Genomic DNA, 22,971 nt, shown 5'->3' with positions numbered 1-22,971 from the left:
ATAGGCCGAAAGCCTACGCATCTTCCGCCGAAGGCTAAAAACACATCTCTTCAGACTACACCTCGGATAAACATAAAAAAACAAAATCTTGAACCTGCACTTTCATATGGCTTTTTGTAGTATTACCTATTTAAAGCTAATGTACTTGCACTTACTACTTCGTGTCTGGAGTTTGGACCTTCAGAGTTGAAAGCACTTAATTGTAAGTCACTTTGGATAAAAGCGTCAGCTAAATGACATGTAATAGTAGTAATAATGTAATAGTACAAGTGCAACGCATTCCCATGAACAGGTTCAGATGATATTATATCTAGACCAATTTGTATGATACCTTGCGAAATGATGGCGACGGCCGACCAGTCACATGAAAGTTAAGTTTAGCCAAGAAAAGATGACTGTGAGCTGGGGACCGGTCACTGTGAGGTGAGGGTCCTGACCGGTTTGCTGATCTCTCTGAGTCCCGAACAGAAAGATATGGGACGTCTGCAGATCTGTGAGACGTTCAGACAGTGACTCAGCGTTATCGATCACAGCTGATCATCTGAACAGTCTTTCAGCAGATTTCTCACATTGCTGAATATGACAAAAAGATTTTTAAAGAGTCAACTTGTAAAATTTGACTCTTTTACTGTCACAACGCCATCACCTCTGTATGATTATCGTACGAATAATGCCGACCGGTTACGTGACAGTTAAGTTTGGCTGTTTTTACAGTTAACAGCCAAGAAAACATGACAGTGAGCCAGGTACTGGTCACTGTGTGGATGGTCCTTACAGCTGCAGTTACATTTAGACATCAAAACAACTAGTCATAGGAAAGACAAAGGAGGATTGTTATGGTGACAGGAGAGAAAAACCTGGGCGGTAACAGCCATAAAACCCAACCAGTTACTGGCAGTGGTTGCTACGCCAACACAGTCCGATCTTTTGATCTGAGCGAAGTTGAAGGTGAAATAAAGGTGTGCGTGATGCTGCCGAGAGGAACAACTGAAGCAACATACCTTCATTGCATAAAACAAAGGGACTGTGATGAGAGATGTAGACAAGCTGGTTGTTCTAGGAGGAGGAAGGCATATTACTGTTCTGAAAAACATCTGATTGATGCTGTTACAATTGCGGTTATGATTTGAGTAATCGGTTTGAGTCAATTTTTATGAAAATAAAAGTAAATATGTTCTAGTTTCTTCTCTCCTCTCTGACAGTAAACTGAATATCTATATATATATATATATATATATATATATATATATATATATATATATATATATATATAATATATATATATCAGAAAAAGACAAATACACATTAAATAGATATAGGAAAAATATACAAAAAGTATTAAAAGGTAAATAGAAAAAATAGTAATATGCACACTATAAACACCCTTTTTATAAACAGACAGGTAATATCTATATATATATATATATATATATATAGATATATAGAGATATACAGATGAGTAAGGTGCGGATGAATAGAAATGGCATATTGCACAGTAGTATATTCTGACATTTTATAGACCAATAAAATGAGTTAATTAACTTGAGTTATTAATGAATCTGAAATTGATTAATAGCCCATTAATTGAGAAAATAATCAACAGAAAATAATCTTTGAATTGCCCTGTTGCTGAAATGTGCTCTACAAATAAAGCTGCCTTGTCTTGCCATACAATGTTCTTTAGGTGTTTTTTTAATTTTATAGCATTTAAAAATAAATGTTTTAATAATTTCAAAAACAGCATCCTGACTAAACTTTGGCAGTCTGTGATCCACTCAACATCCTCTGAGCTTAACTATTAGTCACAATCAGTCATCATTTCTGCCGCTTTTTTTTCAAAGTCAAAAATGAGGTACAGTTCCATACAAATGGGGTTTGTTGACCATGAATTGCAAAAAGAAGTGTGAAACTAGTGGTAACAAGTAGAGATGGTCTGATACATCACATCCATACAGAGATAGTAGTATACAGCTGTTATACATCATATCACATCCATATAGAGATAGTAGTATACAGCTGTTATACATCATATCACATCCATACAGAGATAGTAGTATACAGCTGTTATACATCATATCACATCCATACAGAGATAGTAGTATACAGCTGTTATACATCATATCACATCCATACAGAGATAGTAGTATACAGCTGTTATACATCATATCACATCCATACAGAGATAGTAGTATACAGCTGTTATACATCATATCACATCCATACAGAGATAGTAGTATACAGCTGTTATACATCATATCACATCCATACAGAGATAGTAGTATACAGCTGTTATACATCATATCACATCCATACAGGGATAGTAGTATACAGCTGTTATACATCATATCACATCCATACAGAGATAGTAGTATACAGCTGTTATACATCATATCACATCCATACAGAGGATAGTAGTATACAGCTGTTATACATCATATCACATCCATACAGAGATAGTAGTATACAGCTGTTATACACCATATCACATCCATACAGAGATAGTAGTATACAGCTGTTATACATCATATCACATCCATACAGAGATAGTAGTATACAGCTGTTATACATCATATCACATCCATACAGAGATAGTAGTATACAGCTGTTATACATCATATCACATCCATACAGAGATAGTAGTATACAGCTGTTATACATCATATCACATCCATACAGGGATAGTAGTATACAGCTGTTATACATCATATCACATCCATACAGAGATAGTAGTATACAGCTGTTATACATCATATCACATCCATACAGAGATAGTAGTATACAGCTGTTATACATCATATCACATCCATACAGAGATAGTAGTATACAGCTGTTATACATCATATCACATCCATACAGAGATAGTAGTATACAGCTGTTATACATCATATCACATCCATACAGAGAGGTAGTAGTATACAGCTGTTATACATCATATCACATCCATACAGAGATAGTAGTATACAGCTGTTATACATCATATCACATCCATACAGAGATAGTAGTATACAGCTGTTATACATCATATCACATCCATACAGAGATAGTAGTATACAGCTGTTATACATCATATCACATCCATACAGAGATAGTAGTATACAGCTGTTATACATCATATCACATCCATACAGAGATAGTAGTATACAGCTGTTATACATCATATCACATCCATACAGAGATAGTAGTATACAGCTGTTATACATCATATCACATCCATACAGAGATAGTAGTATACAGCTGTTATACATCATATCACATCCATACAGAGATAGTAGTATACAGCTGTTATACATCATATCACATCCATACAGAGATAGTAGTATACAGCTGTTATATATCATATCACATCCATACAGAGATAGTAGTATACAGCTGTTATACATCATATCACATCCATACAGAGATAGTAGTATACAGCTGTTATACATCATATCACATCCATACAGAGATAGTAGTATACAGCTGTTATACATCATATCACATCCATACAGAGATAGTAGTATACAGCTGTTATATATCATATCACATCCATACAGGGATAGTAGTATACAGCTGTTATATATCAATATATTTTTTTTTTTTTTTTTTTTTTTTCACAAAATTTTATTTTTTTTTCTTTTTTCTTCCTACCACATTTTTTTTTTTTTTTTTTTTTTTTTTTTTTTTTTTTTTTACCATCATTTTTTTTTTTTTTTTTTTTTTTTTTTTTTTTTTATCTCCCCCCCATAAATTTTTTTTTTTATTTTTTTTTTTTTTTTTTTACATCCAAACAAGTTTTTTTGTATACAGGGGGGGAATAGATGTTAAAACATAATAAAATATATGACACACTGGTATCGGATTGGTACTCGGTATCGGCTGATACGCAGAATCGGCAGGCCAGCTGACAGTCTTCCCTGGGCCCGGGACGAGATCATCTCTAAGGCCTCTATTTTCTTCTTCTCTTCTCTTCTCTTTCCTTTTCTGAGCACCGGACTTGTGCTGACCAGACATTTTGAGCGTACTGAACTTCAAATCAAGTGACAACATCACATTTTGATCTTGGCCAAACCATTTTTGTGTTGGGGGTGTCCTTGACCACTATTTCAAGGACAATTAGGAACGAAACAAATAAAAAGCTTTTATGCAACTCAAATATTAAATATTTTTTTCCACAAATAGGCTTATTTTAAACATTTTTTTAAAAATGATTCCATAATTTAATTTTATTAATTTATTAAAGAAATATACCCCCCTATCGGCGGGCGTGGGAATCGGTATCGGGAAGCAAAAAATGGTATCAGGCCATCTCTAGTAACAAGTTGGTGTTGGTGGTGTATATAGCCTACTGGTGGTACTGAAGAAAAAGCGTTGAAAAAAAAGTGACAACATTTTTTTTTAAAAAGCAACAAAAGCACAGAAAAAAAGTTCAACATTTTCCATTTTGCTTCGGGAAGATAAGCTCATGGTCGAAGGGAAGACAACAGTAAATACACAATGAAGTACAGTGAAAGAAGCGTCACAGCCTTATTGGTTTTAGTTGATGTATTTCCCAGTTTGTTTTGTAACGGGCGGTGTCTCAACGTGGCACACACGATAACTGGCTGTGGGCTTTAAACACACGATGTTATCTCGAAGACACTCGCAGCTCACAGGCAGCGCAACGTTATTATTTTTCACAGCCGTGCTAATTTTAATGTACACATAGAAAAATGTGCGAAATCAAAACCAAAAGCTTGTCCAACTGCCACATTGTTAGAGATAATTGTCATCACTTGATATTTAGACTTTTAGTTTTTTTATTTCGTTTCATTGTATTTTATGTAAATTCTAATTCAAAAGGCTTCATTGAGCCATATTCATGTATTGCCAGAGTACTGTATGAATCTGACATTCATTTACAATATTCAGAACATGTGCTGTGATATTTAGCTTATATAGCACGATGCTTGATAACTGCCTGACATCCTCGATGTCCCTCACCTTCCTCTCTCTGTGTGTCTCCGTTCTCAAACTCCGCTCGTTTTGGGAAACAACAACAATTATTAATCTAATTTCACGTCAATTACTTACTTACATTACAGTATTTTTTTTGCACTATGGCCACCTCACTTGCCACTTTACATTCATTCAGTGTTGTTTTTTTTTGCTCATTGTCTGTTGTTTGCCTGTTTGTTTGTTTGGTTGTTTGTTGGTTTGTTTTTATTGTGGAAAAACTGCTGCTGTAATAAGTGAATTTCCCCATTGTGGGATAGCCTAAATAAAGTATTATCTAATCTAATCTAATCAAACTTCGAGCTAGTGAGCTACATGCTGAAAATGGCAAGTTTTGAAGAAAATTTGGATCGTGACAAAAGGGCAGCCCTGCTTGGTTCTTTTGGGGAATGATTGTAAAGATTGACAAAGAATATGTTTACGGCATTTCCTCTCTAACTGGGACGTTTTGGGACCGATTGGTGGGATTGCTGTGGATGAAGTAGGCTACACACAGAAATAGCCTACACTGGTAAGAGCCAAGGAGGTTTAACCATGGATCAGCTAATTTAAATAGCTCACGTTCCTGTATCGTGTCAACAGTTAACTTCATGTAATGTTGTATGTGACGTTTTCTTTTGCGGTGTGCAGATGTTCCACCAAAACAAGTTCCTTCCCGAGACTATTCTGCAGAGTCACTGTTGAGTTTAGCGCCCCCCAGGGACAACAGTGACTGGTTTAAAGAAATGCACACAACCCAGAGTGTTTTTTTTTTCTCCTATCCCAGAATGCATCTGTGGTGTAGCCAGACCTTACTCCACAGCGCTGTGGCGGTAGAGCTGGCAATGCGAGACTAATGTATTAGTAATCATTTTGAGGTTTGAACTGTTGGTTGGATAAAAAAAAAAAAATTTTGAAGGTGTCACTTTGGGCTCCGGCTTTATTTAAAATCAGTATGCATCACAATTATGTGGAAAAGTAATGCATTACTTATTTTTAAGTAGATATAAAAATATACAGAAATAAAAAATTAACATAAAGACCGGAAAAAGAAAAATGAAACCAAATAAAGTAATGTAAAATATACCAAGGATCAGCAAAGAATACATAGAAAATAAATCAAGTGAAAACATTAAATAGGGAACACAATCTTACAGTTTTATTGGCTTTTTGTGTTTTTTATTGAAGTAACTATATTAGTATATAGAAACATGTATTTCTTCAAATCATTAAAGTGAGGTTTTTCTTTGGCAAATTCAAATTTATGAATGTAAAATAGAAGGTACGATGGTTCTTTTCTACGTTTACGTAATGACGTAACAGTCAACACACGTCCCTCCCACGTCAGACGCCGGAGTTGAAAGTTGACGGAGGAAGGCTCGTGCTTGGACGGTTCGCGGGAAAAGGGTCCCAAAACAAATCGGTTCTGGTGGACACGCGAGCAACTTCAGACACAGTTTGAACTCCTCGATAATCAGTCAAACTAATCGATCTGGTCGATAGAAGCGTCGTCTTCAAAAACGCGGTACTTTAACAACTAAATGTTACTGTGAAACTGAAGTAGCTTCCAACGTTTAGCTAGCTACTTTAGGTAGCTCTAGGCTAACACAACAGTGCTAATCCGTTAGCACCACACGAGAGGGAACTGACGGTTAGCGGCTGGAAGGACTCGGTAACCGGGGAGAGAAATGGCGGAGAGACCCGAAGATCTGAACCTGCCCAACGCGGTGATCACCCGCATCATCAAGGAGGCGGTGAGTGTACAGACACTAGAGAGTACTCGGATACTGAAGTAATACCACCCTGTACAAATACTCCGTTACTGCTGTTGGTTTTTTTGGCTCAGGTGATTCTTTTCTTTCTTGTACATTGACATTTGTATTTAATCTACTCAGGTATAGTTTCTTTCCCCTACGAGAGTTTTGTATGTAGTAATGTGTATATATACTCCGTTACAATAGAGTATTCCAGTCACAGTCTTACGTAAGTAAAAGTATCATTAAGAAATGTACTTAAAGTATCAAAAAGTACTAGTTTAGTGTGCCCTGTGACCAGTGGTGGTAACGTTAGAAGTACTCTGATAACGTTACTTTACTCAAGTAATAATAGTGACACCACAGTGTAGAAATACTCTGTTAAAAGTCCTGCTTTCAAAATGTTACTATTTTAGAAAGTACAAAAGTATCAGCATGAAAAAGTACCAAAAGTAGAAGTACTCATTATGCAGAATGGCATATTTCAGATTTATATATATATAAAATATTATTAAATAATAATCACTGATGCATTTATGACTCTGATGTTGAGTTGGTAAATGTGGAGCTCATTACATTACATTTTATTACATTACATGTCATTTAGCAGACGCGACTTACAACCACACACCTCTGGAGCAACTATTCTTTTTTTTTTTTTTAAAGTTCTATTTATTGGTATTTAACAGACATTTAAACAACAAAAACATGTCCCACCCCAACCCACACCCTAACATCCTCTTGTGGTTACAAAAAGGGATAAGATAGTTTAAAAAAAACCATTAAACAAATAGACAAACGGTATACAGTACACCATATCCAAAAGAAAGAAAAGGGAAGAAAGAAAAATCAAACATAGAAATAAAATGAGTAAATAAAAAGAAAGAAAATGAAGAGCCACACCTAAAGTCATCATCCTGTCACAGATACAGAAGACCGTACTGAACCAGCAGAGTAATTTCTAAGGTTGGTCATCCCAGTCTTTTATATCCTTCAAGTTATCAAAGTAGCGTAAAAAAGGGCCCCATACCTCATAAAACTTGGACTTGCTTCCATGCAGAGTGTACTTAATTTTGATCAATTTTAAGTGATACAATATGGAGCAACTATTCTTATTCTTTATTTTATAAAGGGCAACACGCATTAATCAACATCTCTGTAAATGTGCCAGTGTTAGCCAGCCGGCTAATTTTCAACTGTAGTCTTTTGGCGAGATGATTTTAGACCAGAGCAACAGGAAACGGCGAGACATTGGTCCAGGTTAAACTACACAGACAGAAGTCAACAAGACACCATGCTGAATCTGTCTTCATTTCAGATCAACAAAGGTTAGTTTGAAAGATTTTAGTCTACTGCTACTGGATAGTCGCCGGCCGTGTCAACGCTTTTTCATTTGCATAAAGCTGGGCATTGGCCAGCGCTCTTGATCGCGCAACATTTTCTAAAATGCGGCCGCCTTCCCCTGAATGCTTTGCGGTACGTTGAAGTCGCTTGACGTCACCCATAGGAATAGAGCGGCCGACGCGGACAGAAGCGTCGCACGGACAAGTGGATCTGCACCGTTACACATCAACAGTATCCTCCGTTCAGTATAAGAAGCCATGCAAGCATCAGAACGCAGCCAAGCAACACAGACCCGAGCCATCTTCTTGCACCGTTCAACCATGCACAGCAGTAACAAGTAGGGGTGTAAGAAAAAATCGATACACTGGAGTATCGCGATATTTTGTTTAGCAATACTATATTGATTTAAAGAAACACTATCGTTTTTTATTTATTTTTTTAGTTTACCTGCAAAAATATTAATGTAAGACAGTGGTTCACGTTTATTTTGAGTTTAAACCCCCTATCGCTAGATGGCTGTGCTGAGAAGTACCACTAGTGTCCTCGCCTAGCAGTGCCTAGCAGTGCCTAGCAGAGCCTAGCAGTGCCTAGCAGTGCCTAGCAGTGCCTAGCAGAGCCTAGCAGTGCCTAGCAGTGCCTAGCAGTGCCTAGCAGAGCCTAGCAGTGCCTAGCAGAGCCTAGCAGTGCCTAGCAGTGCCTAGCAGTGCCTAGCAGAGCCTAGCAGAGCCTAGCAGTGCCTAGCAGAGCCTAGCAGTGCCTAGCAGAGCCTAGCAGAGCCTAGCAGAGCCTAACAGAGCCTAGCAGAGCCTAGCAGAGCCTAGCAGAGCCTAGCAGAGCCTAGCAGTGCCTAGCAGTGCCTAGCAGAGCCTAGCAGTGCCTAACAGAGCCTAACAGAGCCTGACTTTTTGCTAGAAGCTAACAACGTAGCTATGGCTGAACTTTGGCCTACTTTAGCATATCAACATTAGCTCACTAAGAACCTGGGAACCACAATCCCAAACTGGCAGTTTGATTTTCTGTGTACTGAATTGTTTACCTAAAGTAAACTTCTTTGACTTTTATGCACATCATGTCTTTTTTTAAATATTAGTTTTTCTAAAATTATACTTTAAAAAAATCCCAATATATCACCCGGTGCTAATACGGCACCGGTACCTTAACGACCATTACCTACCGTACTGAATAGCAACGCGGATTTCGGTGCCACTTAAATGCCTGCGCTTCTCTCTGATGCTCCGAAAACGGACGTTAGAGAGAACCGAAACCTCGCCGCACGGGACGCTAGTTAACTCGACAGCAGGTAACGTTAGCCTAGCGTTAGCGTTAGCTAGCAGCTGGAGTAAACACGACACGCTGACAGCTAAACGGTGTAAAAGTGTGTCTGTATTTCACTGGAGAGAACTGTAACACCAGACTGTAGCTGCCGTTGTCTGAAAAACAACCCAGACTCAGCCTCACCTCGCCAGCCTCGTGGTGCATTCATGGTAATTGTAAAATACCCTTTTCCCCATCTAGTGGTTGTTTTTGTCGTTAACAGGAATTTACTGGTGAAATAAGTTATTGTTATTACATTTTTAATAAATCATTTAATTTTGACCCTGTGGCCTTAGCAATACACAAGCCCTTCTTTAAAGTAACACTCCGACTTATTGGGACTTTATCTTATTCACCGTAACCCCCAGAGTTAGACTAGTCCATACATACCCTTCTCATCTCCGTGCGTGCTGTAACGCTGTCTGACGGCTCCAGCGACATCAGCCCATCACAGAACAGGCAGGTGACTGGTTCCAGTAATCCTACTGCTCCCAATAAGTGACAAAATAACACACTATTTTCATTTTCATTGAAAAATCTTAAATTAGAATGATTATCGTGTGATTTTTGCGAGGATAAGTCTGTAGGACACGACGAGTGGGCCGCGGCGTCGCTGCAGCACCACGGTACGGTTTGACACATACTCTGCCTTTTAACAAGATTTGGATATTGCACTAGTCCATATTGTGATTTCGTGCGAAAGTCTGATGTTTTTATTTATTTTTTAAACTTTAAAGACTTTTTAGACTAAAGACTCTTTTGAATGAAGATGTTATCGTCCCTGAGTGAATAACTCTTTCTCAGCCTGTCTTGTGTATGTGTATGTGTGTGTATATATATATATATATATATTACCACTTTGAGATAACTCCTCCGCACCGTTTGTTTTCCTAACAGCTCCCAGATGGGGTGAACGTGTCGAAAGAAGCGAGGAGAGCGATATCCCAAGCTGCCAGCGTGTTCGTGTTGTATGCAACGTCCTGGTAAGAATAAAAAGCCACTTACAAAAATCTAACAGACAGTCGACAGTATCGATACACAAAGTTCAGTTCAAGTGTTGACACATTTCTAGTCTCGCGTTCACCAGACCTTCCTCCACAGCGCTGCGGAGGAGGGTCTGGCTAGTCCACACAGCATACCGGGATGGGAGAAAATGGTGCTCTGGTTTATCGGCATTTCTTTAAACCAATCACAATCGTCTTGGCCGGTGCTTAAGCGCCGTACAGAGCCACGGTGCCTCTGCAAAACAGCCTCGGGAAGGAGCTTGTTTTGGTGGAACGTGTACGTTCAAAAGATGTTTCAGTCGTGCGACCGAAAACTCCGATTGGACAGATAGTCTAGATCAGGGGCGTCAAACTCATTTTCACTGGGGGCCACACTGGAGAAAGAGAATCACACCAAGGGCCAGACATGGAGTGTTTATTGATGTGCTTTTGTTACTTTATATCACTTTGTTTTTTACATTTTGGTAGCTTTTTTCCCTTTTTTTGTTTGTTTTTCTTCTAGCGTTTTTTGCGGCTTTCTCAGACATTTCTCACTTTTTTGTAAATCTGTTGCTTTTTCTGACATTTTTGTTGCATTTTTGTTGACATGAAGCCCTACAAAAGTCATCAGAAGAGTTCCTTAGCCATCCTAGAATTTAGCAAATCAAGAAAAACCATTTTAAATTTTAACAACAACCTGTTTCACAGCCTGAATATGAAAACTCTCTGCTTCTGTGAATCGGCAAATCTGCCAAATTCTGCTTTGAATGAGCGGTAATTGCAGTTTAAAAAACACGTTTTTGGTTTGCCGCACAACTAGGCGGGCCAAAATGTATTGTGAACCCAAATTGATATACGGGCCGGATCTAAATCTGCAACGGGCCGGATTTGGCCCGCATATCAATTTAGGTTCACAATACATTTTGGCCCACAACCAAAAACATGGGCAACTGTTTTTCAACTTGCAATTACGCGACACTCAAAGCAGAATTTGGCAAATTTGCCGACCCTGAGACTCAGACATTCCCCCAGAAGAAGCAGAAAGTTTAATATTCAGGCTGAGAAAGAGCTCGTTGTGAGTCAGCTGGGTGGTAGCATACTTAGAAAATGTAATCATTGTTTTGCTCGATTTGCGAAATTCTAGGACGGCTTTGGAACTTTTTTGCTGACTTTTTCAGGGCTTTATGTGGACCAAACTGTGAGTGAGAAGACTGTAGGAGACATGCAATAATTGAGTCAAAGATATTTTACTTTTTCGATGATTAAATAAAAGCACGTGAATAACCTCTCCATGTCTGGCCCTTGGTGCGATTCTCTTTTTCCAGTGTGGCCCTCTGGGAAACTGAGTTTGACACGTGTGGTCTAGAGGTTAGAATGCCAACACAGAGAAAGAGGGAGGGGCCTAAAATCAGGGACATCCGATGAAATTTCCAGCGCACCGGAGCAATGAAACGTCGTCGATACAGACACATTTCTCCAGAGTGCTTCAATTATCAAGTTTAATACCTGAATATTATCTGTGATTACCACTAACTCAGTCAAAATATGTGTTTCTTTTCTTTTCTTTTCTCCTCGTCCTGTTCCAGTGCAAACAACTTTGCCTTGAAAGCCAAACGGAAAACTCTGAACGCAGGAGACGTTTTGGCTGCGATGGAGGAAATGGAGTTTGAGCGATTCCTGGAGCCGCTCCGAGAAGCTCTGGAAGGTCAGTGCGTCAGTTCTACACACGTATGATACGAAAAGTTCACATTACTCCTCCTTACAGCTGGGCAATATATGGATGTTACATCGATATCGGGATATGAGACTAGATATCGTCTTAGATTTTGGATATCGTAGTAAGTAAGTGTCTTCTCCTGGTTTTAAAGGCTGCGTTACAGTAAAGTGATGTCATTTTCTGAACTCACCAGACTGGTGTAGCTCTTCTGTTATTCACCTTTACCCACTTAGTCATTATATCCACATTACTGATGATTATTGATCAGAAATCTCATTGTGTACATATTTTGTGAAAGCACCGATAGTCAACACACCCCCACACCCACACCCACACCCACCCACACACACACCCACACCCACCCACACACACACACCCACACACACACACACACACACACACACACACACACACACACACACACACACACACACCACACACCCACACACACCACACACACCCAACCACACACCCACACACCCACACACACACCCACACACACACACACACAACACACACCACACACACACACAACCCACACACACACACCCACACACACACCCCCCAACAACCACACACCACACACACACAACCCCACACACACACACACACCCACAACAAAAACCCCACACAACCCACACACCACACCACACACACACACACACACACACACACACACACACCCACACACCCACCCACACACCCACACCCACCCACACACCCACACACACACACACACACACACACACACACCCACACCCACACACACACACACACACACACACACACACACACACACACCCAGGTATTTGGTCAAACATATCGTGATGTTAGATTTTCTCCATATCGCCCAGCTCTACACACTGCACGTGCACTTTAACGCACCAAACGTTTAACTGTCCTTGACTCTGACTTGAATTTGACTGACTTGTGATTGATAAACGTCACCGTTGTTTATGTCCTTCTGCAGTGTACAAGAAGGGCCAGAAAGGGAAGAAGGAGGTGTCGGAGCAGAAACGCAAAGACAAAGAGAAGAAGCCGGACTCTGAGAACGAGAAGAGCCGGGAGGAGGAAGAGGAGGAGGAGGAGGAGCGCATGGAGGAGGAGCCCGAAGCCGAGAACGACGCCGAGGACGAGGAGGTGGAGAACTGACGCAAACGGCGAGGACGCGCTCCCAATCGTCGCTGGCCCTGATGCGTTTAAGTGACGCTCGGTCATCACAGAGCCCCCGTGAATCAGTCCATCAAGGGTTCACAGAGCAGCGAGACGAGGGCACAGAAGAAGTGGGGGGGTGGGCGTTGTCACATTTAATCAAATTAGGGATGCACCAAATCCAGATTTTTTGGGGGTTCGGCCGAATCCTCCTCCCATCCTCAGTCCATGAACCCAGTAAACACATGAATGAAGTAAACAGGGACTGTCCGTCCTTCCTTCCTTCCTTCCTTCCTTCCTTCCTTCCTTCCTTCCTTCCTTCCTTCCTTCCTTCCTTCCTTCCTTCCTTCCTTCCTTCCTTCCTTCTGGCTGCTGTCTGGAGATTCCTTCGTGCACAACTCGTATTATTTTGCATGTTTCATACCAAATGTTGTACCAGCGGCAGAGGTGTATAGTCCAGGTGCCAGAAAGTAAAAATCCTGCCATGTTTTTGGATCTGCCTCTACATCTAGAACAGGTGTTTTCACTAACGAGCTCATCTACCTGGTAGAGGAGCTGGTTTAGTGATGGTTGGGACAGCTGCTGGACAGGATTTCTACTTTCTGGCAACCTGGACTATACACCTCTGACCAGCGGCCATGTTGTGTATAGTTTAGGGTCCTCGCCACCACCAGACCAATCACCATTGAGCAGATTGAACATGTAGCTGGACTTGAACGGCCTTCTTCTGACTGAAAGTTCTGCCAAACAACTTGTTCTGCTCACCAGATCCATGTCCACTTCCTCCCAGCCTGCTGCATTGAACGCTCCACCTACGTAAACACCTTCCCGTAATCAACGGCGCCGTCACTACGGCGACCAGCGTAGCACGCCGAGTGCCAGAGTAGGGTTCGGCAGAAACCGAACCCCCGCCAAAAAGCCCAATATTCGGCCGAATCCTGGATTCGGTGCATCCCTGAATACAACCTTCTTGGTGCAGCTGCTGTCTTCAGCACAATGAAACCTCAAGTCAAACTACGTCCTGCACTTCCTGATCTGTGGACCTTTTTTTTTTTTGTATTTCCAATTTTAGTTTTGTATATATTTTGCGTCACACTTTGATCCAAACCGCCTCTCGACCGATAAACGATATACAGTAATTAGTGCGTTTTACCCTTTAGTAAGCTTTTCAGTCAACTCGCCACTGGAGGGAGTGAGAACATAGTTTACCGTAGTTTGACCCGTGCCCGGTTATGAAATGTTTTCAGAGTAGCTCTGTTACAGAGACGCCTTCAAATTAAGACGTATATAAACACAAAACCCTTTTCTTTTTTTTTTTTATTATTTAATAAGAGAAGCCAAAGTTCTTCAGTCTTAACCCTTGTGTTGACTTCGGGTCACATTGACCCCGTTTTCAATTTTTGTTTTGTATCAGAAAATATGGGACGTAGAAATAAGCGCTGAAAATGTCTAGAAGAAAACAACAAAACAATTTAAAACGTTGGAAAAAAGCAAAAAAACTGAAAAAAAGGCGTCAAAGAAAAGGACGGGAAGACAACACAAGGGTTAAAGTGCTCATATTATGCTCCTTTTCAGGTTCATAATTGTGTTTAGAGGTACCAGAATAGGTTTACATGGTTTAATTTGCAAAAAACACCATATTTTATTTTTTGTACTGCATACTGCTGCAGCTCCTCTTTTCACCCTGTGTGTTGAGCTCTCTGTTTTAGCTACAGAGTGAGACATCTCACTTCTGTTACATCTTTGTTGGGAGTCGCACATGCCCAGTAGCTAGGTAAGGACTACTAGCCAGTCAGAAGCAGAGTATGAGGGCATGCCCTGACAGTACCTAGGTAAGGACTACTAGCCAGTCAGAAGCAGAGTATGAGGGCGTGCCCTGACAGTACCTAGGTAAGGACTACTAGCCAGTCAGAAGCAGAGTATGAGGGCATGCCCTGACAGTACCTAGGTAAGGACTACTAGCCAGTCAGAAGCAGAGTATGAGGGCATGCCCTGACAGTACCTAGGTAAGGACTACTAGCCAGTCAGAAGCAGAGTATGAGGGCGGGCCCTGACAGTACCTAGGTAAGGACTACTAGCCAGTCAGAAGCAGAGTATGAGGGCATGCCCTGACAGTACCTAGGTAAGGACTACTAGCCAGTCAGAAGCAGAGTATGAGGGCGTGCCCTGACAGTACCTAGGTAAGGACTACTAGCCAGTCAGAAGCAGAGTATGAGGGCGTGCCACGCTAGCAGCTAGGTGAGCATTATAACGGCTTTTTCACTTTGTAAACCTATAACGTGCACAAGAAAAGATCTATAACACAAAGGGGAAAACGCCAAAAAGCATAATATGAGCCCTGTAAACAAAATAAAATCATTTGACTGTTCCCTTTTGATTAGTCGACTTAACGCTTGTTTTTGGTCTTAAGTCGACTAAGATTTCTTCGGTCGATTTAATGCTTTTTCATGCCGAGTTTCCAATGTTTCCGGTTTATTTCGAGCGCATCTCTGCCAAACGAGACTTAAAGTGGTGCTTGAAACTGTTTTACACATCCGTCAGGTAAATCAACTAACTCTCACGTCAACTATTTATTTAGTGGAGGATTTAAAACTTCTTGGTCAAAGAATAAGAACAAAATCTGAAATTTGATTCTAGCGTTTGGTACGAAATCACGCGCTAGTTTTGAATTTGAATCACTGTTTTTTTTTTCTATGTATTTACACGTACTATTTCAGAAAATACTAGAAGCAAATACCAATTGTGTAGTGGCTAAATGTGATGAACAGCGTTGGTTTCACAGACAGCTGTACAGATGTGACTTCAGTAGAAATATCTGTACCTACGTACGTCCTGTTTGTTCCTGATCTGCTGAGTTTTTGAACCATTTCTACTTTTCTAGAGTTGTATATGTCTGGCTGAGATTTTCAATAAATATTTTGTATAAAAAGCCAAAACTGTTGATTCCTGACTGACCTAAAATACTCCTCACACCCTCCACATTAGTTATTTTGTTACTCTGGCTGATCTCCCTCCTTCAAATATGACTTAAGTTTATTTTATTTATTATTATCTGTAACTCAACAGTCAAACATACATAGGGACAAGAAACAAACTAGACCGAAAAGGTGTAGGCTGAAGCCTAAGCTTATTACACCTGCCCATTTTACATAAAATTTTCTTTTTTCATAAAAAAATTAAGGTTACAGAAACTAAATATACACTATACTACAGTACGACACAAGAAGTCCAATACATTCTGCGCACCTTCTGGTATTCACACATTTGTTAATCGCCTTATATTTAAATAATTTAATCGGTTGATTGTGTTACACCGTTTCAAGTCAATTTCTAATTCATTCCAGTTTAACTCCATACACCAGGGGTCACCAACACGGCGCCCACGGGCACCAGGTGGCCCCCAAGGACCACATGAGTAGCCCCCTCAGGCCTGTTCTAAAAATGAAAATTGAATATTGATATTGTCTGTTTCCCACCTTGTTAAGTCATTGTTGATAATTATTGTGAGAAATCATTAACATGATCAGTGTATCCACATAGATGAGTATCATTAATAACCACATATAACTTAAGGCAAACTGAGCACGTTATTTCGGAAGAGTGTATCAAACTGGTAGCCCTTCGTATGACTCAGTACCCAGGAAGTAGCTCTGTTTAGAAAAGGTTGGTGACCCCTGCCATACACCGACTAACTTGACTCTTCTAGACTTCATTTTTACTGCAGCTGCACAGTAAATATGTTTAAGGTTAGGAACAACCTTAAGATTGTAAACAAAACTAAAGCAGAAAAACAAAGTTTGCTGAAAGTTCAGTAATCAGACTTATTAAAGGGTAGCTACCGGTTGTTTAACCTTATTTTCCTGTTAGTGTCTAAGTGATGGGAACAACAGTCTTGACATCGGTCCGGTATTAAACGAGATCGCTGCAGTCGGCAGCGGAGACACGAGCTACAATTTAAGTTTAGGACAATTTTCCAGTTTGTATTTACTTTCACAAGTGCTCATTTTGCCGCTGACAGGATTAGATTAATATTCTAAGTGACAACATTATGGAAAGGATGTCTTAGGTTGACCCGTTTGAGTTAAGAGCCTTTTAAAACAATCAGCAAAATTACAATAAACCCAGACTCCATGTAAATAAACCAATTTTAGCATTGGAAAACACTTCAAAGTCAACATAAAATTAAAGCCATTTTGGCTCGTCTTTCCACTTGTCATTGAAATTGTTTTCTGCTTCACATGCAACTACATTGGCTCCATACACACTTTACTAGAATTGTGCCACAAGGACCCTTTAGTAAGTTAAAAATTAGATTTTTATTGCATTAAATAAATTTGAGCAACTGCATTTTCCTGAGGTATCAATGTATTCCAATTACCAAATCATTCAAGTACGTTAATTACAATGATATGGTGAGCAAAGTCAAACATCTTTGCAGCAATATTTCTAAAAAAATATAACAGCCAAGTATAGTGGCTTTAATGTAGCAGTAGGAAGTGGCATTATGCAAATATACCAGCACAAATACTTCATAAGTGTACTTCGATGAAATACCTGAGTAAATTAACTCTACTCTTGTCCCATTTATTCCCGTGTATTGAGCATTTAAATGAGTGTTACAAAACTCAGACAAAAAGGTTCGACACAAGGAGTTTAGTTTGAGATCTTTTTATTCGTGGCGCTCATTTACTCAGACGGACACTCTACTTTGCCGGCGTTTATGTCATCGATGACATCATGGGGAGGACGACCATCGATGGTGCATCCGACAGACTGAGCGGTACCCAGGATCTCTTTGATTGTTCCTGAGGGGGGGGGCAAATACAGATGGTCAACTGCTGATTAATGTCAAAGTAGAAATGTCTCATCATACAGGAGATAAGTGGCAGTTTATGGTTCATTTAGAGAAAACCCAGGGGAGGGGGAAATGTGGGATAAAATATATGTGTTATTGGTTTGATTAATGATCATTTGTTCCAGACTTTACGGCACAGAGTTGTCCATTAGTTCGGGGCAGCCCTGTTTCCTAAAGCCGGGTCACTCTGAGCCTCCACTGGATTATACTCCGTCACTGACTGACAGGCATAGTGGCGGGAGGCTGAACAGCAAACTTCACGGGCCGATAAAAGAAAGGCCTGAAGGAAGATCTGGCTCTGTGGCGCTTAAAAACGCTTGTTTTCTTACCGGAGAGCTCTCTGGCGATGGAGCGGTGCCTCATGACGCGAGCAATGCCCACAATCTCATCGAAGGTCACACTGCCACTGTGCTTGACTGGAAAATAAAGACAGGGGTCAAGTAAGTAGTACAACCTTAATCCTGTGCTCTAAATAGTTTCTTCAGAAGGAGACGGCACTTACTGTTCTTGACCTTCTTCCTGTCACGAGGAGGCTCCTTCAGAGCCTTGATGATCAGAGCCGACGCAGAGGGAACGACCTCTACCTAAAAACAAACCGGAACGTTATAACAGGTCGTCGTCCCGCCTCCAGCTCAAGTATTAATAGTTCTGTTCAGAAAATAGTCTCCCGCCTCTCAAATACAGAGATTTATGGTTCTTCTGTGTCAAACTGAATCTTCAGACTGATCTCATAAAGTGGCGTATGTATGACACCAACTCGTAAGCCATTTTGGTGAGTTTTCAATACGAGTAATCACTTTTTAGCACGTTTATCAATGCAGTTTAGCCACCATTGACTTACATTACATGTGAATTTTTGCAGTAGTGAGTAGTATGAAAAGATTGTGTCATGTGGTGTTTCTCAACAGTTTATTTTTAAGCCTTCTCCAATGTTTCCTTCCTAAACCCAACTGTTTGTTTTCCTAAGTGTGTGATGTTGGTCACTGTGGTGTTCGTCTTTGTGTTCCTTAAGCCCTTCCCAAGGTTCTTTTGCTAAACCCAGCCTTTTGACGTTCTCGCGATAAGACACCACGTGGTGTGTAGGTTTACATCTGCTGTATACAGTGTACATACATGGATAGCTTAAAATGCATACAGATAACACCATTTGGCTTTAGGAAAGTGGCATGTATGTTTACGCAAAGTCATGATGCCAAGTTGTAATCTTTGGATTCAGAAAAGACATTTAAAGACATCCCGACTTTGAGAAACTGGGCTGGACACCATTTTGACATTTTATACACCAAACGATCGACCTAGAAAATAACCTGCAGATTACTCAATAATGAAATCAATGGTTAGTTGCCACCTGGGACATGACGTACCACTGCCTGCCTGTTCTGGATGGTCAGCTTCACGGTGATCCTCAGGCCCTTCCAGTCACCGGTGGCCTTGGCAATGTCGTCACCAACTTTCTTGGGAGACTGGTGAGAAAACAGAAATCAGTTGAGATCAGCAGATGGAAACACAACAGCCCTAAAGTACTCGCACCAAAGCTACGTGTTAAAATGTCTAAACCATAGCTACTGTCCAGGATAACGGCACACAGGAGCCTCAGCTTGTGTTCCAGACTTTACGGCACAGAGTTGTCCATTAGTTCGGGGCATCCCTGTTTCCTAAAGCTGGGTCACTCTGAGCCTCCACTGGATTATACTCAGTCACTGACTGACAGGCATAGTGGCGGGAGGCTGGTTTTTAACAGACGGTACAGTGACATTTTCACTCACCAGACCCAGAGGTCCGATTTTGGGGGCCAGGGCTGAAGTGGCTCCGACTTCTCCTCCTGTGCACCTCATGTACACTGTTGGACAAAAAGGAGACAACACGATTAAACATTTAATTTGATAATTTCAAAACGTGCACAGTCACAAACACCCACTGACAACCGATTATATAACGGTTTGATATTCAACACAGCTTCACAAGTAGTGCAGCGATTTAAATAATGCCTGCACCACTGTTCTTCTCTTGTCCTGTAAACATCTACAAACTGACACACTGAGATTATACCAGCAAACATTAGTTTGATGACAATTTGTTCCAGACTTTACGGCACAGAGTTGTCCATTAGTTTGGGGCAGCCCTGTTTCCTAAAGCCGGGTCACTCTGAGCCTCCACTGGATTATACTCAGTCACTGACTGACAGGCATAGTGGCGGGAGGCTGAACAGCAAACTTCACGGGCCGATAAAAGAAAGGCCTGAAGGAATCTTTTCACAGAGATTATCCCAGGAAAGGTGTAACGAAGGTCTCAGAAAGTGGCCACAAACCCTGTCAATGTATGCAGAAGCAATTTAACTATAAACTGTCATCACTGCTACAAAAAGGGGATTTCAATAGGTAATACAATTGAATAATCCCATGAAAACCAATGCAACAAACATACCAAAGTACCAGCTGGTTGTAGAGCTGGGAGATATGGAGAAAATCAAATAGCACGATACTGTAGGGTTGACAATTGGTGCTTTCACTAAATATTTACAGTTTTAATCGCCAGTAATGTGGATATAATCACTAAGTGGGTAAAGGCAACTAAAACAGCTAATACATCTGCAAATTTACTGTAATACAACCTTTAAAACCAGGAACAGACAACACTATATCCAAAATTTAGGACGATATCTGGCCACACGTATCGATATAACGCTGAGCCCTTGATGGTACTGATCATTTAGCTGAGCCCTTGATGGTACTGATCATTTAACTGCGTTTAAACTGTCACGTTGGTTTGAACTCTTAACAGGTTTGTGGTTTGCATTTTAGAGCTGAAAAGTTCTGCTAGACAGCAAATACAGTCTATAGACCTTTCTCCACAGCAGGCATGTTGACAGGTCATAGTAGGAAAAGCAGTTTTACTCAAAACTAGTAGTGACAGCTGCATTCCACTTAGGACAGACCCTGGTATTGTGCATGCTGACCCTCCCTAACGTTTGTGATGGAAAACGTGCATTTGGGGTGTTGGGAAGGAATTATAAACAGAGCTACAGGAACTATAAAAACGCGGATATGCTTAACATGTACACATACACTGAGAAAGTGCTGCGATTTACAAATGTACTAGAAATTTAGAATACAGGAAAGTTATCTGAATCGTAATTAAAACACGAAAGGGTCAAAAAGTCACAACTAAATGCACGACTCAAAACGTTATGATGCAGTCTCATTGAAATAACATTACTTTGATGGATTAAAGTAGTGTGAATGACGACCGACAGGTGTCTGCTTTTAGGTTGTCTCGATTCAAAGGAACATTTGTGTGAACGGACAATAACGTAGCTAGTTTATTCATTTATCATAACTAATAAAAAAAAAGTCAATAAAAAAATATAAGAACTCACAAATGTATCGATAAGAAAAATTAAGACGTTCGTGAATATAAAGCAAACAATAGGATCAAAACAATGTCAAGATAAGACAAAAAATGGCTTTGAAAGACAAAAGTAAATCACTTTTACGAGGCTAGCTGATTTAGCTAAGCTAGCTAGTTAGCTAGCTAGCAAGCACTCATCCCACGTGGAATCGCGTGAGTTTGTCCCCCTACTGACAGCCCATGTCTAGTCTAACCGGCCACAAATCATTCAAATTCCACCTGATTAAACACATTTAAGCATACAGAGATTGAGTCAGATATAATTTTCCCCCTTTCTTCGTCGCGTTTCGTGCCCCATCTTTACCGTTTTCTCTACGCCGTTCACAGGCCGGCAGCCGCCACAGAACGACTCCATCTTGGCTGTGAACAAGCTGCAGCTTTTATTACCCGGTGGACACTGAAAACATACCAACTTTAATCTCGGTGGGGTCGAATTTAGGAGGCATGTTGCTGCTGTAGTAGTAGCGCTCAGTTCAGCTTGGTTGGTGAGGGTGTCGGATGAACCCGGGCTCGGGACGACCGATTACTGTTGCACCTTCACCGCTAAAGGGAGAAAGAAAAGGACCGAGCAAAGGCCGCGGAAGGATTTATACCCCCGCCAAGTATCGCGAGATGTTGGGATTCAGTTAACGTGACGTAGTTCCAATAAAAGGGTGGGTTTATCCGAAGATTCTGGTTGTTTTAGGCCGATTATAAGTTTTTAACACCAACACTGTATGGCTTAAACATGTTGATATAAAATAAAATTATAACGGCAGGTTTAAGATTGTACAAATTAAAAGTGGATGTGCAGAATATGTATCACACAAACTATAGTAGAGATTATAATATAGAACATATTTTAAAGTTATTTTAAAAGTTACTAAGTGTTCCTCACAGCTGCTCCAAATTCACCCCTTTACCTGAAATACAAGATATTAGAAAAGCATTTTTCTTATCATAAAAATTCTTCTTAAATCACATTGACTTTCTCTCCTTTTAAACAACCGTTGGATACTTTTAGGTAATAATCTTTGAGCTGTTTTATAGTCTTTAATTAATAATAAACAGTGAGTTTGTTGGTTCATATAAAGTTGCTTTGTTTACAATTCTTATGTCTCTTTTTTGAAATATGCTAATATGTATTTGGACTTTCACACACTTATATAGACAGAGCTATAGGAAGCAGAACAAGGTAAATAAAGAGGCTTCATTTAGAAAATGTTATGCAACTGACTTTGAAAATCTTTCTTTTTTTAAATTATTTTAAAAAAGCCTTTATTTATAGGACAGCTGATGACATTAAGGGGAGAATGACATGCAGCAAAGGGCCGCAGGTTGGAGTCAAACCCACGGCCACTGTGTCGAGGAGTAAACCTCTATATATGGGCGCGCTCTCTACCAGGTGAGCTCACCGGGTGCCCAAAAATCTTTCTTTGATGTAATTTATATGTTTACATGTTTCCAACATGAATCATTATCGATCATCACTCTCAGAAACGTAGTTCCAACATA

At 40.3% G+C, this 22,971-nt stretch overlaps 2 protein-coding genes and 3 non-coding genes across 6 annotated transcripts; 1 reads left to right on the top strand and 4 right to left on the bottom strand.

The window, feature by feature from the left end:
• The first annotated feature begins 6,296 nt into the window (after window positions 1-6,296).
• On the top strand, window positions 6,297-13,468 carry pole3 (polymerase (DNA directed), epsilon 3 (p17 subunit)). Its single transcript, XM_039795307.1, has 4 exons — window positions 6,297-6,704; window positions 10,260-10,345; window positions 11,932-12,050; window positions 13,033-13,468. The coding sequence occupies exons 1-4, from the start codon at window positions 6,639-6,641 to the stop codon at window positions 13,212-13,214; spliced, it is 453 nt and encodes a 150-aa protein (XP_039651241.1). The 5' UTR covers window positions 6,297-6,638; the 3' UTR covers window positions 13,215-13,468.
• Window positions 13,469-17,866: 4,398 nt separating this feature from the next.
• Window positions 17,867-22,051, bottom strand: rpl12 (ribosomal protein L12). Of its 2 annotated transcripts, none has more exons than XM_039795305.1 (6): window positions 21,887-22,051; window positions 19,836-19,909; window positions 19,434-19,532; window positions 18,572-18,653; window positions 18,399-18,485; window positions 17,867-18,019 (listed from the first exon to the last, which is right to left on the bottom strand). In XM_039795305.1, the coding sequence occupies exons 1-6, from the start codon at window positions 21,921-21,923 to the stop codon at window positions 17,901-17,903; spliced, it is 498 nt and encodes a 165-aa protein (XP_039651239.1). In that variant the 5' UTR covers window positions 21,924-22,051; the 3' UTR covers window positions 17,867-17,900. The 2 variants fall into 2 exon arrangements, with proteins under 2 accessions (XP_039651239.1, XP_039651240.1); XM_039795306.1 differs by having other exon boundaries at window positions 21,782-21,922.
• On the bottom strand, window positions 18,184-18,309 carry LOC120556585. Its single transcript, XR_005638871.1, has one exon. It is a non-coding gene; the product is annotated as a small nucleolar RNA SNORA65 (small nucleolar RNA).
• LOC120556597 lies at window positions 19,668-19,793 on the bottom strand. Its single transcript, XR_005638882.1, has one exon. It is a non-coding gene; the product is annotated as a small nucleolar RNA SNORA65 (small nucleolar RNA).
• LOC120556596 lies at window positions 20,142-20,267 on the bottom strand. The gene has a single exon (XR_005638881.1). It is a non-coding gene; the product is annotated as a small nucleolar RNA SNORA65 (small nucleolar RNA).
• Window positions 22,052-22,971: the final 920 nt, after the last annotated feature.

The sequence above is a fragment of the Perca fluviatilis genome, chromosome 3 (assembly GCF_010015445.1).
Source record: "Perca fluviatilis chromosome 3, GENO_Pfluv_1.0, whole genome shotgun sequence".
Classification (NCBI taxonomy): domain Eukaryota; kingdom Metazoa; phylum Chordata; class Actinopteri; order Perciformes; family Percidae; genus Perca; species Perca fluviatilis.
This window is presented reverse-complemented; position numbering and strand designations above follow the sequence as displayed.

Coding starts and splice junctions, on each gene's coding strand:
- pole3 (XM_039795307.1), top strand. CDS start 6,639: ATGGCGGAGAGACCCGAAGATCTGAACCTGCCCAACGCGGTGATCACC. Junction 6,705..10,259: donor CCCGCATCATCAAGGAGGCG/GTGAGTGTACAG, acceptor TTTTCCTAACAG/CTCCCAGATGGGGTGAACGT. Junction 12,051..13,032: donor GCTCCGAGAAGCTCTGGAAG/GTCAGTGCGTCA, acceptor GTCCTTCTGCAG/TGTACAAGAAGGGCCAGAAA.
- rpl12 (XM_039795305.1), bottom strand. CDS start 21,923: ATGCCTCCTAAATTCGACCCCACCGAGATTAAAGTTG. Junction 18,654..19,433: donor TCCAGAACAGGCAGGCAGTG/GTACGTCATGTC, acceptor GTTTGTTTTTAG/GTAGAGGTCGTTCCCTCTGC. Junction 18,020..18,398: donor CATCGCCAGAGAGCTCTCCG/GTAAGAAAACAA, acceptor CCCCCCCCTCAG/GAACAATCAAAGAGATCCTG.